The 15,894-nt window shown below is 43.0% G+C and overlaps 2 protein-coding genes across 3 annotated transcripts; one reads left to right on the forward strand and one right to left on the reverse strand.

The window, feature by feature from the left end:
• Positions 1 to 342: 342 nt before the first annotated feature.
• On the reverse strand, positions 343 to 5,099 carry zgc:109986 (uncharacterized protein LOC553566 homolog). Of its 2 annotated transcripts, none has more exons than XM_050061696.1 (8): positions 4,950 to 5,099; positions 3,075 to 3,196; positions 2,857 to 2,995; positions 2,654 to 2,775; positions 2,458 to 2,568; positions 2,278 to 2,384; positions 2,053 to 2,143; positions 343 to 1,970 (listed from the first exon to the last, which is right to left on the reverse strand). In XM_050061696.1, exons 1-8 carry the CDS (start codon positions 5,044 to 5,046, stop codon positions 1,857 to 1,859), a joined length of 903 nt encoding a protein of 300 aa, XP_049917653.1. In that variant the 5' UTR covers positions 5,047 to 5,099; the 3' UTR covers positions 343 to 1,856. The 2 variants fall into 2 exon arrangements, with proteins under 2 accessions (XP_049917653.1, XP_049917652.1); XM_050061695.1 differs by having other exon boundaries at positions 343 to 1,973.
• Positions 5,100 to 6,007: 908 nt separating this feature from the next.
• Positions 6,008 to 14,567, forward strand: srp54 (signal recognition particle 54). Its single transcript, XM_050062176.1, has 17 exons — positions 6,008 to 6,112; positions 9,228 to 9,353; positions 9,614 to 9,711; positions 10,357 to 10,448; positions 10,644 to 10,728; positions 10,893 to 10,997; positions 11,138 to 11,204; positions 11,302 to 11,359; positions 11,442 to 11,592; positions 11,730 to 11,878; positions 11,969 to 12,069; positions 12,795 to 12,881; positions 13,057 to 13,130; positions 13,234 to 13,342; positions 13,445 to 13,615; positions 13,726 to 13,821; positions 14,006 to 14,567. The coding sequence occupies exons 3-17, from the start codon at positions 9,634 to 9,636 to the stop codon at positions 14,095 to 14,097; spliced, it is 1,515 nt and encodes a 504-aa protein (XP_049918133.1). The 5' UTR covers positions 6,008 to 6,112; positions 9,228 to 9,353; positions 9,614 to 9,633; the 3' UTR covers positions 14,098 to 14,567.
• The last annotated feature ends 1,327 nt before the right edge of the window (positions 14,568 to 15,894 follow it).

Below are 15,894 nucleotides of genomic sequence, written 5' to 3' on the forward strand. Positions count from 1 at the left end.
GCAGGATAACGCACCATGTCACAAAGCTCACATCATCTCAAACATGACAATGAGTTCACTGTACTCCAATGGCCTCCACAGTCACCAGATCTCAGTCCAATAGAGCACCTTTGGGATGTGCTGGAACGGGAGATTCTCATCATGGATCAACTGTGTGATGTCATCATGTCAATATGGACCAACATCTCTGAGGAATGTTTCCAGCAACTTGTTGAATCTATGACACCTCTCTGAGGAATGTTTCCAGCAACTTGTTGAATCTATGACACCAAGAATTAAAAAGGAGGTCCAGATAACGGTTTGTGTAACATCAAAAACTCTCACACAAAATTCTGAGTTTTTTATGTTAATGTTTAATAATACAAAGAAATTAACAGATGTATAAACACAGTATATATGTGTATATGTATAACATATACTTGCTGTCTGTCTCCATCACAGAGACCATCAGACGTGATTTAAAGCTTCAGAAACAAAGGACGTGAGAACCACACCAACTGTTCTACAGTACACATCACAGGAGTCAAATAAAGGTTCTCTAGTCATCAGAGTCTGTTTCTACTCTGTTTACGTGTTGATTGTTAATGATTGGACGGTGCTTCAGATGTTTCCTAGCAACAGAAACAAGTCTTTACTCGCTCAGACATTTCTCAAGTTTTAATGGTGCAACCTCATTTAGTGACTCACCAGTTAGTTACTGAGAACTGGGAAAGGAAGGACTTTATGAAGAGCTGCTGTGACTCCAGTCCAGAACCAAGTTCATCCAGTCCAGAGCTGGGATATGTGAAACTCTTGTTCTGTAAGGCCCCATCTACATGTGTATGGATGGTTTTCAAAACCAGTCCCCGAAGTCTGGATGAATTCGATGGCATTACCCACTCAAAACAGTACATTTACCATGTTAGCTGGATAGCAATTTATCCACATTAGCAAGCAAGCTAACATTAGCTAACATTAGTCACCTAAAACAACAATACCACAATATATTTCACATTGGTGATTCCTGTAACGTTAGGATTTCTTTGAGCACCATGGAGGAATTGACATTATGATATGGGGCACTGAATTTGATTAGAAACAAATGAGACCAGAATAAGCTAACGTTAGCGCACCCTATGGTCTTTCCCCTCACTCCCTGATGCTCAAAGAAGTTATTTCCCCAGTAAGAGAGCAGATGGACCTTAGCCATTGTAGCAACTCAAACTCAGCCAGTGCAAACCCCAGCCCCAGGGTTCATGGTGGGGTCCAATCTGTGTAAAGGCAGCAACAGAAAGTTTGCTAATCCAGTGAGGACTTGGGGCAGGTCAGGATAAAACCCCTGGCACTCGGCCTTGCTTTGGCTGAACTGACGTTGCTACAGGAGGCTAACTGAAGGTCCACCAGGCTGCTGATCGTTTGTTGATGAACTCCATTTCTTAGCCAACGTTAGCTAGTTTTGCACACTGTTAGCACTGTAGTGTGGCTGAAGAGAGGCAAGACACTCGGGAATGAGCATGAAATTCATCCTGAGTCCATAGAAATCAGTCCACAGGCTGTTAGAGGCAACTGAGAAAGTCATCCACTGGCAATAATTAGACCTCGCAGTGCTAACAAAACAAACAATCCAGCAGTCCTCCATTGTTGTTCTTTCCCGAGCATGCTCACGACATAAAGCAACAACGAAATGACATCATCATTTCCCAAATTCTTCTTTTTACATCCACACAGAAACTCAATATCCAGAGTTTAGAAAAATATCTGTGTTTGTGTCGACAGGACCTGAGGACTCTGGTTGAGAACAGTCGAAGGAATCAAACAGCCTCAGACCAGTCCAGTTCAGTTCAGTCCTTTAAACCAGTTCTGAACCAGTTCAGGGATCAGAGGACCCTGTACAGGTGGATCTGTCTGAGAGCATCATGGTCTGTGTCTCTGCCCAGGTAAACATCATAGTCCACAGGAAGTTCCTCCACCCAGCCAGGCTGCAGCGCCTCCTGCTGGACACAAACAGGAAGTGGTGAAATAATGAGAGACTGTGTGTGTGTGTGTGTGTGTGTGTGTGTGTGTGTGTGTTACCTGCAGAGTGTTGAGACTCTCCTGCAGACTGGGGACTGTGACCAGCAGAGATCCTTTCTTCCTAAAGTTCTCTATGATGAACCTCCACGCTCTGAACACACACACACACACACACACACTCAATATGCCAGAAAGGGCCACAGTCCTCTGCACAGCTGATTGACAGCTGTGCAGAAGCCTCAATGACAGATGACAGCGTATACTGTATACTGAGTGTATCCTAACCTGACTTGTTCGCTGGGCTCCATAAAGAACTCAAAGACATTGTTCATGACGAGAACATCTGCATTCTGCAGCAGAACATTCTGCAGGCAGACGTCAGTGTGGAGAACCTGCAGGAAAACACTCATCAGAAACTGCTTTTACTGAGTGTGTGAGTGTGTGTGTGTGTGTGTGTGTGTGTACCTGGAGTCGGTCCATCATGTTGTATTTCTGCACAATGTTTTTCTGCAGATTCACAAACTCCTCACTGATTTCCAGACCAATCAGATGAGAGGCTGAGCTGAACACGTAACCCTGAAAACACACACACACACAGACATATTAACAAATTGTGACATGCATGTTATCTATGTAGCATGTTCTCCTGTTGTCTACTGACCCCGTAGAGAACAGCTCCCAGTCTGGAGCCCACGTCCACCAGCACCCGACCGCTCAGGTCTGGAAGAACGTTCTCAAACAGGAACTGAAGCTCTGATATGGAGAACGAATGAGAGATGAAGTCTGCAAGAGAGAAAGAAGATGAAGAACAGATGGACGTCATGTGTTAGATCATGAAGATGAAGTTGATGAAGGTGTTCTGACCCAGAGGAGCGGTTCTGTAGGATCCACAGGTGAGACAGTACGAGCGACTCATGGTTCCCTCCTCACAGAGGGAGTCCACCTGATCTTCATCATACAGGAAACTGTCCACGTGGACCGTCGGCTGGGAACACTGCTGCATCTGAAACATTGTAACCATCATCATCATCATCATCACCATCACTAACATTAACATCCTGTTAGCAGTAGTATTGCAGTACCTTAGTGTATGCAGTGCTCTCAGAGGGGAACATGGCGTCTGGAGGCAGACTGGCTCTCAGCTCCTCTGAGATGTTCTGCAGAATCACTTTGTTGTTGTTGGACAGAAACTCATCCAACTCGTCTGCAGGAAGAACAACAGGTCGAATGTAATTAAAGTAATAAATAATTATATTAATAATTGTTTGAAAATGTTTATGCTGATGTCATCCCTGAAAAATAAATAAATAGATCAAATGTTTTTGTTACTCAAAGCGCCCGCATCACTGCAGACACTGCGCCAAACCACCGATCCATCTCACACTCCATTCTACCCTCACTCGTGAACAAGACCCCGAGACACTTGAACTCCCTCACTTGAGGGGGGCAATCACCATTATCCGGCACAGAACCATGACCTCAGACTTGGAGGTGCTGACTCTCATCCCGACTGCCTCACACTCGGCTGCAAACTGTCCCAGGTCATGCTGGAGGTTACAGTGTGATGGAGCTAACAGAACCACATCATCTGCAAAGAGTAGAGATGCAATTCTAAGGTCACTAAACTGGACCCCTTCCTCCCCTCGACTGCACCTTGAGATCCTGTCCATGAAAATCACAAACAGGATTGGTGACAAGGGACAATCCTGGCAGAGGCAAACACCCACTGAGAACATGTTTGACTGAGCTCTCACTACAAGGACCAGATGGCTCGTAGCAGCGAGTACCCCTGTAATCCCACAGTACCCCCCCACAAGACTTCCCTTGGGATGTGGTTGTAAGCTTTCTCCAAGTCCATAATGGAGATGTAGACTGGATAGGCAAACTCCCACGACCCCTCCAGCAGCCCTACAAGGTAAAGAGCTGGTCCACTGTTCCACAACCAAGACGGTCAAGGTTCCACAATTGGTCAGAGCCTCTTTTCCAGCACCCTGGAGTAACCTTTACCTGGTTGGCCGAGCAGTGCCGTACCCCGATAGTTGGAGCACACCCTCCAGTCCCGTTTTTTGAAAATGGGAACCACCACCCTAGTCTGCCACTCAGCAGGCACCGTACCCGACCTCCAAAAGCGTGTCAGCCAAGACAGCCTAACAATGTTCGGAGCCTTCAGCATCTCAGGGCGAATCTCATCCACACCTGGCGCCTTGCCACTAGGGAGCTTTTTGACTATCTCAGTGACCTCTGCCAGGGATATGGACAAGAGTTCCCCCAAGTCCTCAGGATCTGCCTCCTCCACAGAGGACATGATTGCCAGGTTCAGGAGATCCTCAAAGTGCTCCTTCCACTGCTCGACAATGTCCCCAGTCCAGGTTGTGAAATTCATGCAGGTAAATATAGTAATTTACAGAGGTGCACTGCTAAATCACAGTAATGTATGGAGTTTAACTGTGAGGTTATACTTAAGCATAACTTCACAGGAGCATGCTGCTAAATCACAGCAATGTGCAGGCATAACTACTGTGAGATCACGGTATGCAGCTGTCATTTCACAACAATTTACTGTAAAAATGAACAGTAATTTACTGTGACAATAATGCAACCAGTAGCCAGTAATTTACTGTAAATGTAGAGTCAGATATTTTATATTATTCCCCAGAGAAAGCACTTTTACTTTTGCTAAGTATGTTTTGTTTAATAATGTTTGTATAATATTTTTGTAGACTACTTTTCCTGCAGTAACAGAACTTCTTCCTGCTCTGTATGTGAAGACTTTTTAGAGAAACTTAAATCAGTTTTAGCTTGTTTTAAAGAATCACTTCATAATAATAAACTTATAAATAAATCACAATAAGCGGATATGTTTGATGAGTCCCGAGAGAAGCAATGTGTCTGTGAGTTGTGAAGGTGAGGGGCAGCTGTCTCCAGAGGGAGGCTGCAGCAGCAGGTGTGTTAGTTACCTGAGGTCCGGAGCCACCTCAGCACAGTGTTCAGCTCACTCGGCTTCACTTTGCTCAGCAGCTTCATCACTTCACACTTTGCTTCAGAAAAATTCATCTTGAAACACGAAATGTTTTCCTGCTCTGTGTGCAGCTCTCACAACGTGTCTGCGCTTTAAGGTGGAACCTGGAGACTCACGTGTCTCACGTCTTATTGGCCATCATTAAACAACATCTATGAAAAACTGATTCACCTGTTCGGATGACGACACCTTTGAAACGTGACGTCAACACAGGTGTGACTGTTTGAGACGTTTAGGTTAAAGATCACACTTTTCTCCATGTTAATTCCTCAGACCACCTTAAGAATAAACAGACCCCGGAAGCAGTTGTGTTTTGTTTTGTTTTTTTGAAAAACTTTATTGAGTTAAACATGTACACAGTTCATATTTTAAGTTATTTAAAACTGTTGTGGAAATTGTGACTTGTGCAAATAGTGCAAAGAAATAAATAGTGTTTGGATTTACATGGACCGGGTGATTATGTGCATGTGTCTATGTAGAGCATGTAGGATTTATACAGACAGTGATAGATGATGTGTACAGTAAAATTATGATCTACAACATAAACGGTTTTACTTCGAGTGCTCTTGCCTACACATAAAACTTACCAAAATAAGAGCAAAAAATAAGAAAACATTGGTGGTCCAGTGTAATTTGAATCCGTAATTCATTTGTAATTTAAAAACGGAACAAACAAGCAAAAAAACAACAACCAAAAAACACAAAAACACACAAACCAAAATACCAAGGTTTTCTCTTTTTTTGTTGTTGTTTAAAACCAAAAACGAAAAATGATAAATTGTTGCTGAATCGAAAAAATAAATAAATAAATAAAATAAAATAAAAAATGGAAGCTTCTAATTGATTAGAAAGGATTTATTTATTTATTTATCTTTTTTCTGTTTTATGTTGATTTCCTGCCAAGCTACGCCTTTATCCTTCAGTCCAGTAGGTGGCGGTAATGCGCCTAAAGGCTGGTTTGCCAACCGCCATTTTGACTCCAATAAGGAGAAGAAGAAGAAGTGACGTTATTGTTTCCGGGTCAGTTTGGATTAGATGACGTTCCGCTGGGAGAGTTTCGGTGTTGTCCAGCTGCTGTTTGATTAAACACACCGACAGTCGGTAAGTCGGTTATGAATCTTCTTTAACGTAACGTGTTTGCGATCCTCACACACTTTAAAGTGTCTCACAGGCTCCGTGTGGACTCTGAGTGCAGCTAACACACGGCTAACATACAGCTAACACACGGCTAACACTGCCAACTGCTAAAATCCACTCTCTGCCGACGGTAACTGCTAACGGCTAACTGATAAGCTAACGTTAGCACCGAGAGACGCTGTAAACAGCTGACATGTTGTTGATAAACTGATAGACAATCGATTAATGTTAATATCGATATGATAGCGTTATTAGAAAGGACACGGGTCGACATGATAATTAACTTTGAACATGATTTTGGTCTCATCGATTAAAAAGCTGAAACTTAACCTTTGCATCTGTCGAGTGTTTTAAGATCAACAACTCGATCAGTGTGTGAACGGATTTTGACGAAACACTGAATTTATCATCGTTGATATTTTTATTAATCCTTTCCAATAAGTGTGAGGAGAAGAATCTGATCATTGTCCAACAGCAAAATCAGGCCGTCTCTGACGTGTCAGGGATTTACAACATAACAAACAGCAACAGCTAAATCAAAAAGATAATTAATAATGTTCACGGTTCATGTTGTTATATTAATGTCATGTCTCTCAAAGACAGAGTTCACATGGAACAGCACATTAAAGTTTTGAAAGGAGAGGACTACTCTACGTCTGTTACATCATTCACCACTGATTGTATCAGCTGTTTACCTTTATTAATGCACTGATCTTTTTCCAGAGGGAGATTTATGGACTCAATCTGTGACTGAAACAAATCTGTCTTTTCATTTCAGATGAATCTGTCAACCATTTTCTCTGAATCACATGACACAGAAATCAAAGAGTCTCATTGTAGTCCAAACAGATTCTTCAGTCTGACCACAACAGTTTATGATCAAACAGAAAATCAGCAGGTTTTACTGCAGAAATATGCTGGATCACTGGTTCTGTGCTGTGTGATTTAAATTATATTTTATTTATTCATATTTTATAATCGATAAATCATGTTCTCAACTATTTGATTAATATTTTGGTAACAAAATAGTGAAACTGACAATAGACATAACCAACAGTCAAACCAGGGTTCCCACAGTCATGGAAAACCTGGAAAGGTCATGGAGTTTTACAGTCTTATTTTCCAGGCCTGGAAAAGTCATTGAATTTATTTGTGTGTAATACAGTGTGTTACAGTAATCTACCGTTGTTAACCCTCCAGGTAATGTAACAGAACATCAAATGTATTTTCTGTAGCTGTTGATGTAACGTAACGTGTCAATGTGTGAAGCTTTGTTTACCATCACGTACGTTTTTTTATTTTCTCCCCACGTTCTGTCTCTCTCCTCGTGTATGCCAGCTAGCTGATGTCATGTTTGGATAGAGATTGAATTTGATATGTTTGAAAAATGCTGGACAAGTGGGGCAAGAAAAAAATGTTAGCAAGGGGCCTTGAAAAGTCATGGAAAAGTTTTGTCCATGAAAATTTGTTGAAACTCTGTCAAAGATCTTTAGTTTATTGAATAAATACTCACAGAATTTAGAATCAGTGTAAAAATGGACTAAACGCATAATTAGAGCAGTTTCCGATTATTTTCTGTTGGTGGCTGCAAACTGATCAAGGACCCTGAATATTTCTACATGCAATCTAGGAATGTAAACTGGTTAACACATTTTGGGACGGAGTTGTGGGTCATGTAGGGAAGTGGTTGGGTAAGGCTATGCCCTCTGGGGGGGGGGGGGGTCAAACAGAATTGCCGAATGTACCAAAATATGACCTTGTTGTGATAAATGTAGGGGTCGTCAGAGCTGCTCGAGTGATCCTCAGATTCCGGAAGAGTACATCACCTCCAGATTTTGAAAAATTAAAGAAATCTATGTTAGAAATTGTGTCATATGAACATGTTAGCTAGAGTCAGCAATAAAGTTGAAAGCTTTAAGGGGTCATGGGCAGACTTAGTTGTTTGTAGTATTTCTGTTGAACAGTAACAAAGACGTGTTTAGTTGTACCGCTGTGGTTGCTAAATTACTATCATGCGTAAAAGAAAGTGTAGCTGCCAGGTGCCTGTGGATATGTTGAGCTCTAATAACAGTACTGTCGGTTTGTTCAGATATGACTGAATAGAAATAAAAAAAAATTAATTATTAAAAAACAGGGATCCTGCAGATCCAAGTTTTATAAGACAGTCTTAAAAATGCTAAGACTTTGGAAGCTGGATTTACAAATCATTTTATATCTGACATTGCATTGTGAAATCCCCAAATAATTGGAACCATCTCTATATGTATCGTTTTAATGTACTGAATGCCTCTCACATAAACGTCACACAGATCAGGACAGTGGAAACAACAACACTCATGTAGCTTGCCAACAAATGGGAGGTATTTCTCAGTTCTGTTGGACCCTTGTCTGTGCCACGGGACAAGCCATGTTTTTGTTGCTATAAACATTTGGCCAAAATTGTCCTTGACCCACCAAAACTGATGTTGGTGCATGTTTTTTTTCCCCTTCAGTTCTGGTTATTATAAAATGAGTCCTAAATTTCTTTCTGAGAGACATTAGAAAGCAGTAAGCTGAAGAAACCTGAAAAAGTTATTATCAGTAGAGTTGATAATTATTTTTCTGTTGATCCACTTATTGATTTACTGACATCAGTGTTCTGTTGTTGAGCCACACTCACATGACTGAGCTCGATCTTTTCACCAGCACAGAGATGATAACACGGCCATTAATGTAGTACACACACACACGCACACACACACACACAGGATACACTCGAGTGAAATCTCTCAGTTTCATCAGTCTCCTCTTCCAGACTCTGTGACGTGAATACATGAAACATACTGTCAGAAATGCGGAGTTACACCAACAGACATATTTATGCGTTTATTGTTGATTTACTTACGACAGTGACATGTCACCAGTGAGAGTTACTTTCACTTTTTTTACCTGAAGCATCAGTCCCGTTGCTATGGTTACCCACAGTGAACAGGGGTCAACCTGTAGACCTGCTGTTCCTAAACATGTCATGTTGTGTTCAAAGACCTCTGTGAGTGTAGACCTTGTAGATCGGTTGACTCTTCTTCTCTCCTTTGTACAGGAAGTGGGTGTCTGCTGCGTGCGAGACCTTCACCTGTCAGCTGGCCTGCTGACTCACTGAGCACGCTCAGTAGGGGGGTTCCCCTCCACAAGCACACAGGGAGATCTCTGTTGTAACACACACACGGTAAGCTCCATCAGCTGTCTCTCACACTAATGTTTAAATGTTATTGATGATGTGGACATGAAGTTATTGATTATGTAAAGAGCTTTATCACATTTATTCTTTTAGCTTATGTATTTATTATTAATGGTTAGTAAAGTTGTTTTTATGTATCAGTTAATAATCTGTGAATCTGGTTTCTGAGGATGCAAGATGACATCACCGAAGCTGTGTCTTCTGTCAGCCTTTCATCATGTGACATCATGTTTGTTTGTGTGTCTCAGGAGTAGTTCAGACCGCCACCATGGTGTTAGCTGACTTGGGGAGGAAGATCACCTCGGCGCTGAGGTCACTCAGCAACGCCACCATCATCAATGAAGAGGTAACGTGATGAGGTCATGTGACCTGAAGACATCTGATTACTAACTAGCGATAGTCCTATTTCAGTCTGAGGACCCACTCTGAGTCCTGAGGGCTGGGAGATCTGGGTCCCATGGGCATGATCTGAGTCCAGAGCACCATACCTGATTCTTGAGGACCCTATTAAGTCCAGAGGACACAATCTGAGTCCCAGGGATCCAATACAAGTCTTGTGGACCCGATCTTAGTCCTGAGGACCTGTTTTGAGTCCCGTGGACCCAATCTGAGTCCTTAGGACCTGATCTGAGCCCCGAGGGCCAAATCTGGGCCGAATTAATGCCCAAGGAATTGATTGAGTCCAGAGGATCTGATCTGAGTTCTGTGGACCCGATACGCGTCCTGTGGATCCGATCTTAGTCCAAGGACCTGATCTGAGTCCCGAGGACCCATTCTGGGTCTTTAGGGCTTGATCTAAATCCTGAGGACCCAAGCTGAGTCCTGAGGACCTGATCTCCGTCCCAAGGTCTCAATCTAAGTCCAGAGGACCTGATCTGAGTCCTGTGGACCAGATACAAGTCTTGTGGATCCGATCTTAGTCTGAGGGCCTGATCATATGTGATCTAATGTTAGAAACCAGCCTGTAGACGGTCACCTGTCTGTGTTCCAGGTGTTGAATGCCATGTTGAAGGAGGTGTGTGCGGCTCTGCTGGAGGCCGATGTCAACATCAAACTGGTCAAACAGCTGAGAGAGAACGTCAAGTGAGTATCAAACACCTGAGTCCAGAATCCTGGACTACGAAGCAGGATCTGAGGTTAATGAGGTGACTTCAGGATTAACCCTCTGTTTTCAGAACTATGAAGCTGGTTCACTTTGTCACGTCACACATGAAAATAAATAAATGAAGGATTGATCATGATGCTGAATATTGATGATCTCTGTTTTTGTCCCTGCAGGTCTGCCATAGATCTGGAGGAGATGGCCTCAGGTCTGAACAAGAGGAGGATGATCCAGCACGCCGTCTTCAAGGAGCTTGTCAAGGTCAGACCGTCAGGCCTGGAAAAGTCCTGGAAGAGTCAGGGAGCTGAAAATATTTTGACACAATGTCAAATATGATATAAAGCCTCACTTTTCACTTCTCATTTCTGTGAACTAGAAGTTACTGAGGATCAACCACTGTGTGTGTGTACTGTGTGTATTTTCAGCTGGTGGACCCCGGTGTGAAGGCCTGGACTCCAACGAAAGGAAAGAACAACGTCATCATGTTTGTTGGTCTGCAGGGCAGCGGCAAAACTACAACCTGCTCTAAGGTGATATCAGACACCTGAAAAATAGCCCCGCCCCCTCTGTAGATAAAACCCACTCACTGTGCTGGTCTAGGTTGTGTTGTAGTTTGATTCAGGGTCCCCCCTTCTGTCTGTAGTCACACTGATTGCTTTGTTTCCTGCAGCTGGCCTATTATTACCAGAGGAAAGGCTGGAAGACCTGCCTGATCTGTGCCGACACCTTCAGAGCTGGTGCGCATCCTTCACTCACCTGACGCCACCTGACGTACACTCACTGAAACTGTTTCAGTCGTCAGTGTTTTAAATGTTTCCTCCTCTCTCCTCTCAGGTGCCTTCGATCAGCTGAAACAGAACGCCACCAAAGCCAGAATCCCGTTCTACGGCAGGTGAGTCATTCAGGTGTCGCCCCCTGCTGACTGTTAACCCTGCGTGTCACACCTGTGAGTCACACCTGTCTGTTGTGTTCAGTTACACAGAGATGGACCCGGTGGTGATCGCTGCGGAGGGCGTGGAGAAGTTCAAAGCTGAGAACTTTGAGATCATCATCGTGGACACGAGCGGACGACACAAACAGGAAGACTCGCTGTTCGAGGAGATGTTGCAAGTCTCCAACGCTGTGGTGAGTCCCTGAACGCCTCGCCGCAGGCCTGTGGTCGGTGTCCGATCTTACTGCAGGGCTGTGAAGTGCTCTGTGGTCGGTACCTGCAGTGGTGCATTGTCTCAAGTGTGTGTGTCTCTCTCCCTGTGTTTCCATAGCAACCAGACAACATTGTGTACGTGATGGACGCGTCAATCGGTCAAGCCTGCGAGTCTCAAGCAAAGGCCTTCAAAGACAAAGTGGACGTGGCGTCAGTGATCGTCACCAAACTGGACGGGCACGCCAAAGGAGGAGGAGCTCTAAGCGCGTAAGACCTCATGATGTCACAGCCTGTGTAATGTCACAGTGACCTTCTGCCTGCTGACGCTGTTCTTCTTCTTTTCCTGTTTCCTGTCAGTGTGGCAGCCACCAGGAGTCCCATCATCTTCATCGGAACAGGAGAACACATCGACGACTTCGAGCCGTTTAAGACTCAGCCGTTCATCAGCAAGCTGCTCGGTAATTAACTTCTTATAGCGTAATGATGTACTGACACTTTTTACAGCGTGATGTATCGACTAGGAATGGGCATAAGTACTAGAGTACTCAAGTACTCGTTTGGATCTCACTATTGATATAGAGTAATCGCCACCCAACCTCCCACATGTCAACATGACAGGGCTAACTGTTAGCATCACACGGCTAACATTACCTAATGGTTATTGACGGGTTAAATGACAAAGTCCAGCCATTTCAAGTGTTGATGTGAGTTTGTTGGGACTGTTGAATGGCTTGGTGTCTGATGTTACCCCTGTGTTAGCTAACGTTGATGCTAACCGGGCAGACATTGAACTGACCGTGAGGAGACTCCAGACTCTGGAGATGATCCTAAAGTGCTTCTTCTAAGCTGTAACCGACAACATCAGCAGCAACAGAAAGTTATGTTAGTTACCATTCTTACGTTAGATTATTTTCTCTATTATAATTCAATATGACTACAAGAATATGAAATGATTTAAGATGTTCATCCTGAGCACTGACACCTTGTGGTGACTGTCGGTAATGTTCAGTACGTTTTCATGATTCAGTTTGAAATCAGACGACTCAACAAAACACATAAAAAAAAGTCACTGCGCCGCCTTATTTACACAACTCACAACATTCCTTCAACATCACTGAGCTGCCATGAACATGTCTTGAGTGTTTCCATGGAAACCTCCACTAACTCCTCCTCTTCCTGTCAGGGATGGGAGACATCGAGGGTCTGATCGACAGAGTGAACGAGCTGAAACTGGACGACAACGAGGAGCTGATCGACAAACTGAAACACGGTAACAAACAACACGCCATCAGTCTTCATACTGTTGTGACATCACTGACACCTGTAGACTCACATGGCACATGTAGAACACAGAGTGTAGAGGACAGATTAACACTCAGTAAATTACACTTAAAACATGCAGCGCATTTTGGGTGTGATGAGTGACCTTTGACCTCTGATCCCAGGTCAGTTCACCCTCAGAGACATGTACGAGCAGTTCCAGAACATCATGAAGATGGGACCCTTCGGACAGATCATGGTAAACACTGCTCACGCCTGAGAGTCACATGACCTGGACTTCAGCAGTAACTGACCCTGTCTGTCTGTCTATCTGTCTGTCTGTCTGTCTGTGATGCGTTCAGGGGATGATTCCTGGTTTCGGTACAGACTTCATGAGTAAAGGAAACGAACAAGAATCGATGGCCAGACTCAAAAAACTGATGACGATCATGGACAGCATGAACGACCAGGGTAACACATACAAGTTTTTAATTATAGCTAAATAATTCCTCCATAAGAAGCTAATTTTACTGGTTTTACTGGTTCATTTTTCTTCTCTGTGTGTCTCCTCAGAACTGGACAGTAAAGATGGAGCAAAGCTGTTCAGTAAGCAGCCCAACAGGATCCAGAGAGTCGCTCGGGGGTCTGGAGTCGCCACCAGAGACGTCCAGGAGCTGCTGACTCAGTACACCAAGTTCGCCCAGATGGTGAAGAAGATGGGCGGCATCAAGGGACTCTTTAAAGGTAGAGACAGAGCAGCCGTGGGGACGACGAGGGGGCGCCGTGGGGGACCGTCGGGGACTGAGCAGTCTGGGGGTTGAACCTGTGTCTGATGTGTGTTTGGCGTTTTCCAGGAGGAGACATGTCGAAGAACGTGAACCCGTCTCAGATGGCTAAACTGAACCAGCAGATGGCCAAAATGATGGACCCCCGAGTCCTGCACCACATGGGTGAGTCCTGGTTTACCTGTCCAGACCACCTGTCTGTCACACTTGCAGGATCTTACTATGACACGACTTCATTCAGTCGGACAGGAAGTTCACATCAATTAAAGTTTATTAATATAAAAAAATGGAGCCTGACAGACGGCTGGTGAATAACAATTAACATAATGACGTGTGTTTTGTTTTTAAGGTGGTATGGCGGGCCTTCAGTCAATGATGCGTCAGTTTCAGCAGGGAGCGGCCGGCAACATGAAAGGCATGATGGGATTCAACAACATGTGACCGCCGACCAACAAGCTGCCTTAAAACATACAAACTACAACTTAAAGCTCCGCCCCCTGACAGGTACAGGTGGAGAGGGGCGGGGCTCGGAGAGTGAGAGAGAGAGAGAGAGAGAGAAGGAAACATTGAGAGACAAAATAAAAGCAGGATGTTTGAATTTTCGTTCTGTCGTCTGCTGCTTTTAGAAAAACACCAGAAGAAGAGTAGCGATGATTTAAAGGAGCAGTTTTCTTCCAACTGAAACATGTTGGGACTGCTCCTTTAAATGATGGAGAGGAGGACAAGCTGGGTGTTTTTGGGCCTCGTTAATTTAATTCTGTATAAGATGTTTGTGTATAAGATTTAAACAGAGCAGAGAGTCCGTCCTGATTGGACGAGGAGACGCCACATGATGATGATGATGATGATAACATTAGGTAGTGACAGTATTTTTGTCATATAATAAACATTTGTATTGCACCATTTTAAACCTGCGGTGTTTTTATTTCATTTCATTTTGATGGGTTGACTTAAAAAAAAAGTTACGACAATTATAATCATATAATTATAACTGATCATATGTCATATCTGTGCACAAACACACAACCTTTTTAAACCAGATCAGAGTGGGTATGTTGAGGATATTTACCTTCATAGTTTTTTGAACAGAAACCAAAAAAACTTCACATTAAAAGACTTAAGTCAGAAATTACTGTGACAGATTGAATTAAATGTTTAATTTTGACCTAAAAAAATCTAATATTGACTTAAAACGTTATTTAAATCGCCATCACGTCAGAGTAGGGATTTAATCTAAGTGGTTTTTTTATTAATATTTTTTTATTCAGAATTCAAGTATTTATTGGTTTGAAAGGCTTGGTACATGACTTACATATATTACTTTCTGGGCATACAAGAATACAAGGTATGTATTTTTTCCAATATGGAGACTGACTCCAGTACATAAAGAAAAATTAAACAAGTTTAGAAGGAAAGAAGAAGACAAGCTAGCTAACAAAAACATGCCACACACATGTCCTCATACATCACTCTACAGGGTCACATAACCATGAAGGCTTCTTTTCCATTTTGATTTGAGTCCACAACCGGTCCCAGGGAAACACTCTGTCTCCTGATCGCCACTTTTTATACTGAGCATACATTTAAAAGATGCTATTTCCACCACTGCTTTAAAAGTTTAGATGTTTGGGGTTAGCACTGTGGGTGAGTCTCCACCAAAGATCCTATGTTGATGTGATGAATCACTCTGTCGTGGAATGTGTGTACAGACTCCGTCACAGTTTACCAGAGGTTAACCTCAAGTGACCTCTCAGCCCACATAGGTCTGGAGTCAGCTCTATGAGGAACGATATCGAGAAAATAGAGTCAAAATATTCTTAAAGAAATCAGTCGACTGACTCAAATGTGTTAATGTCAAAATAATCTGTTGTGTGGTTGTTCTTCTCAGAATTATGTTGTACTCAATATTATTTTATGTCGTAATACTATGACGTTTGTGAAAAAATACAACTCCCTCTAAGAGGAGCTGCCTGCAGCCACTTTGTGTTGTAATGTGAATACTTTTTCTATGACCTTTAAAGTTGCAACAAGGTTTCCGAAGATAAGATCAACTTTTATTTATCTCTGGAGGAATTCAGCTATGGGGTGCCGTTTGTAAAGTGGCTCACGCTGAAAATAACATCAACATTTTGCCACATTTAGCTTCAAACAATGTTTAAAAAAGTGTTGTGAATTTTTTAACGTCACCTTTTACCACATTTACAGCAATATTTGTTAACTTAGAAATATTTTCAATAG

The sequence above is a fragment of the Epinephelus moara genome, chromosome 14 (assembly GCF_006386435.1).
Source record: "Epinephelus moara isolate mb chromosome 14, YSFRI_EMoa_1.0, whole genome shotgun sequence".
Taxonomy (NCBI): domain Eukaryota; kingdom Metazoa; phylum Chordata; class Actinopteri; order Perciformes; family Serranidae; genus Epinephelus; species Epinephelus moara.

What these genes read in the sequence shown, in the direction of transcription:
- srp54 (XM_050062176.1), top strand. Translation starts at nt 9,634, where the DNA reads ATGGTGTTAGCTGACTTGGGGAGGAAGATCACCTCGGCGCTGAGGTCA. An exon ending in GGAGGAGGAGCTCTAAGCGC is followed by an intron (nt 11,879 to 11,968) that starts GTAAGACCTCAT and finishes GTTTCCTGTCAG; the next exon opens with TGTGGCAGCCACCAGGAGTC. An exon ending in CATCAAGGGACTCTTTAAAG is followed by an intron (nt 13,616 to 13,725) that starts GTAGAGACAGAG and finishes GGCGTTTTCCAG; the next exon opens with GAGGAGACATGTCGAAGAAC.
- zgc:109986 (XM_050061695.1), bottom strand. Translation starts at nt 5,046, where the DNA reads ATGAATTTTTCTGAAGCAAAGTGTGAAGTGATGAAGCTGCTGAGCAAA. An exon ending in ACATGATGGACCGACTCCAG is followed by an intron (nt 2,385 to 2,457) that starts GTACACACACAC and finishes GTTTTCCTGCAG; the next exon opens with GTTCTCCACACTGACGTCTG. An exon ending in AGAGTCTCAACACTCTGCAG is followed by an intron (nt 1,974 to 2,052) that starts GTAACACACACA and finishes GTTTGTGTCCAG; the next exon opens with CAGGAGGCGCTGCAGCCTGG.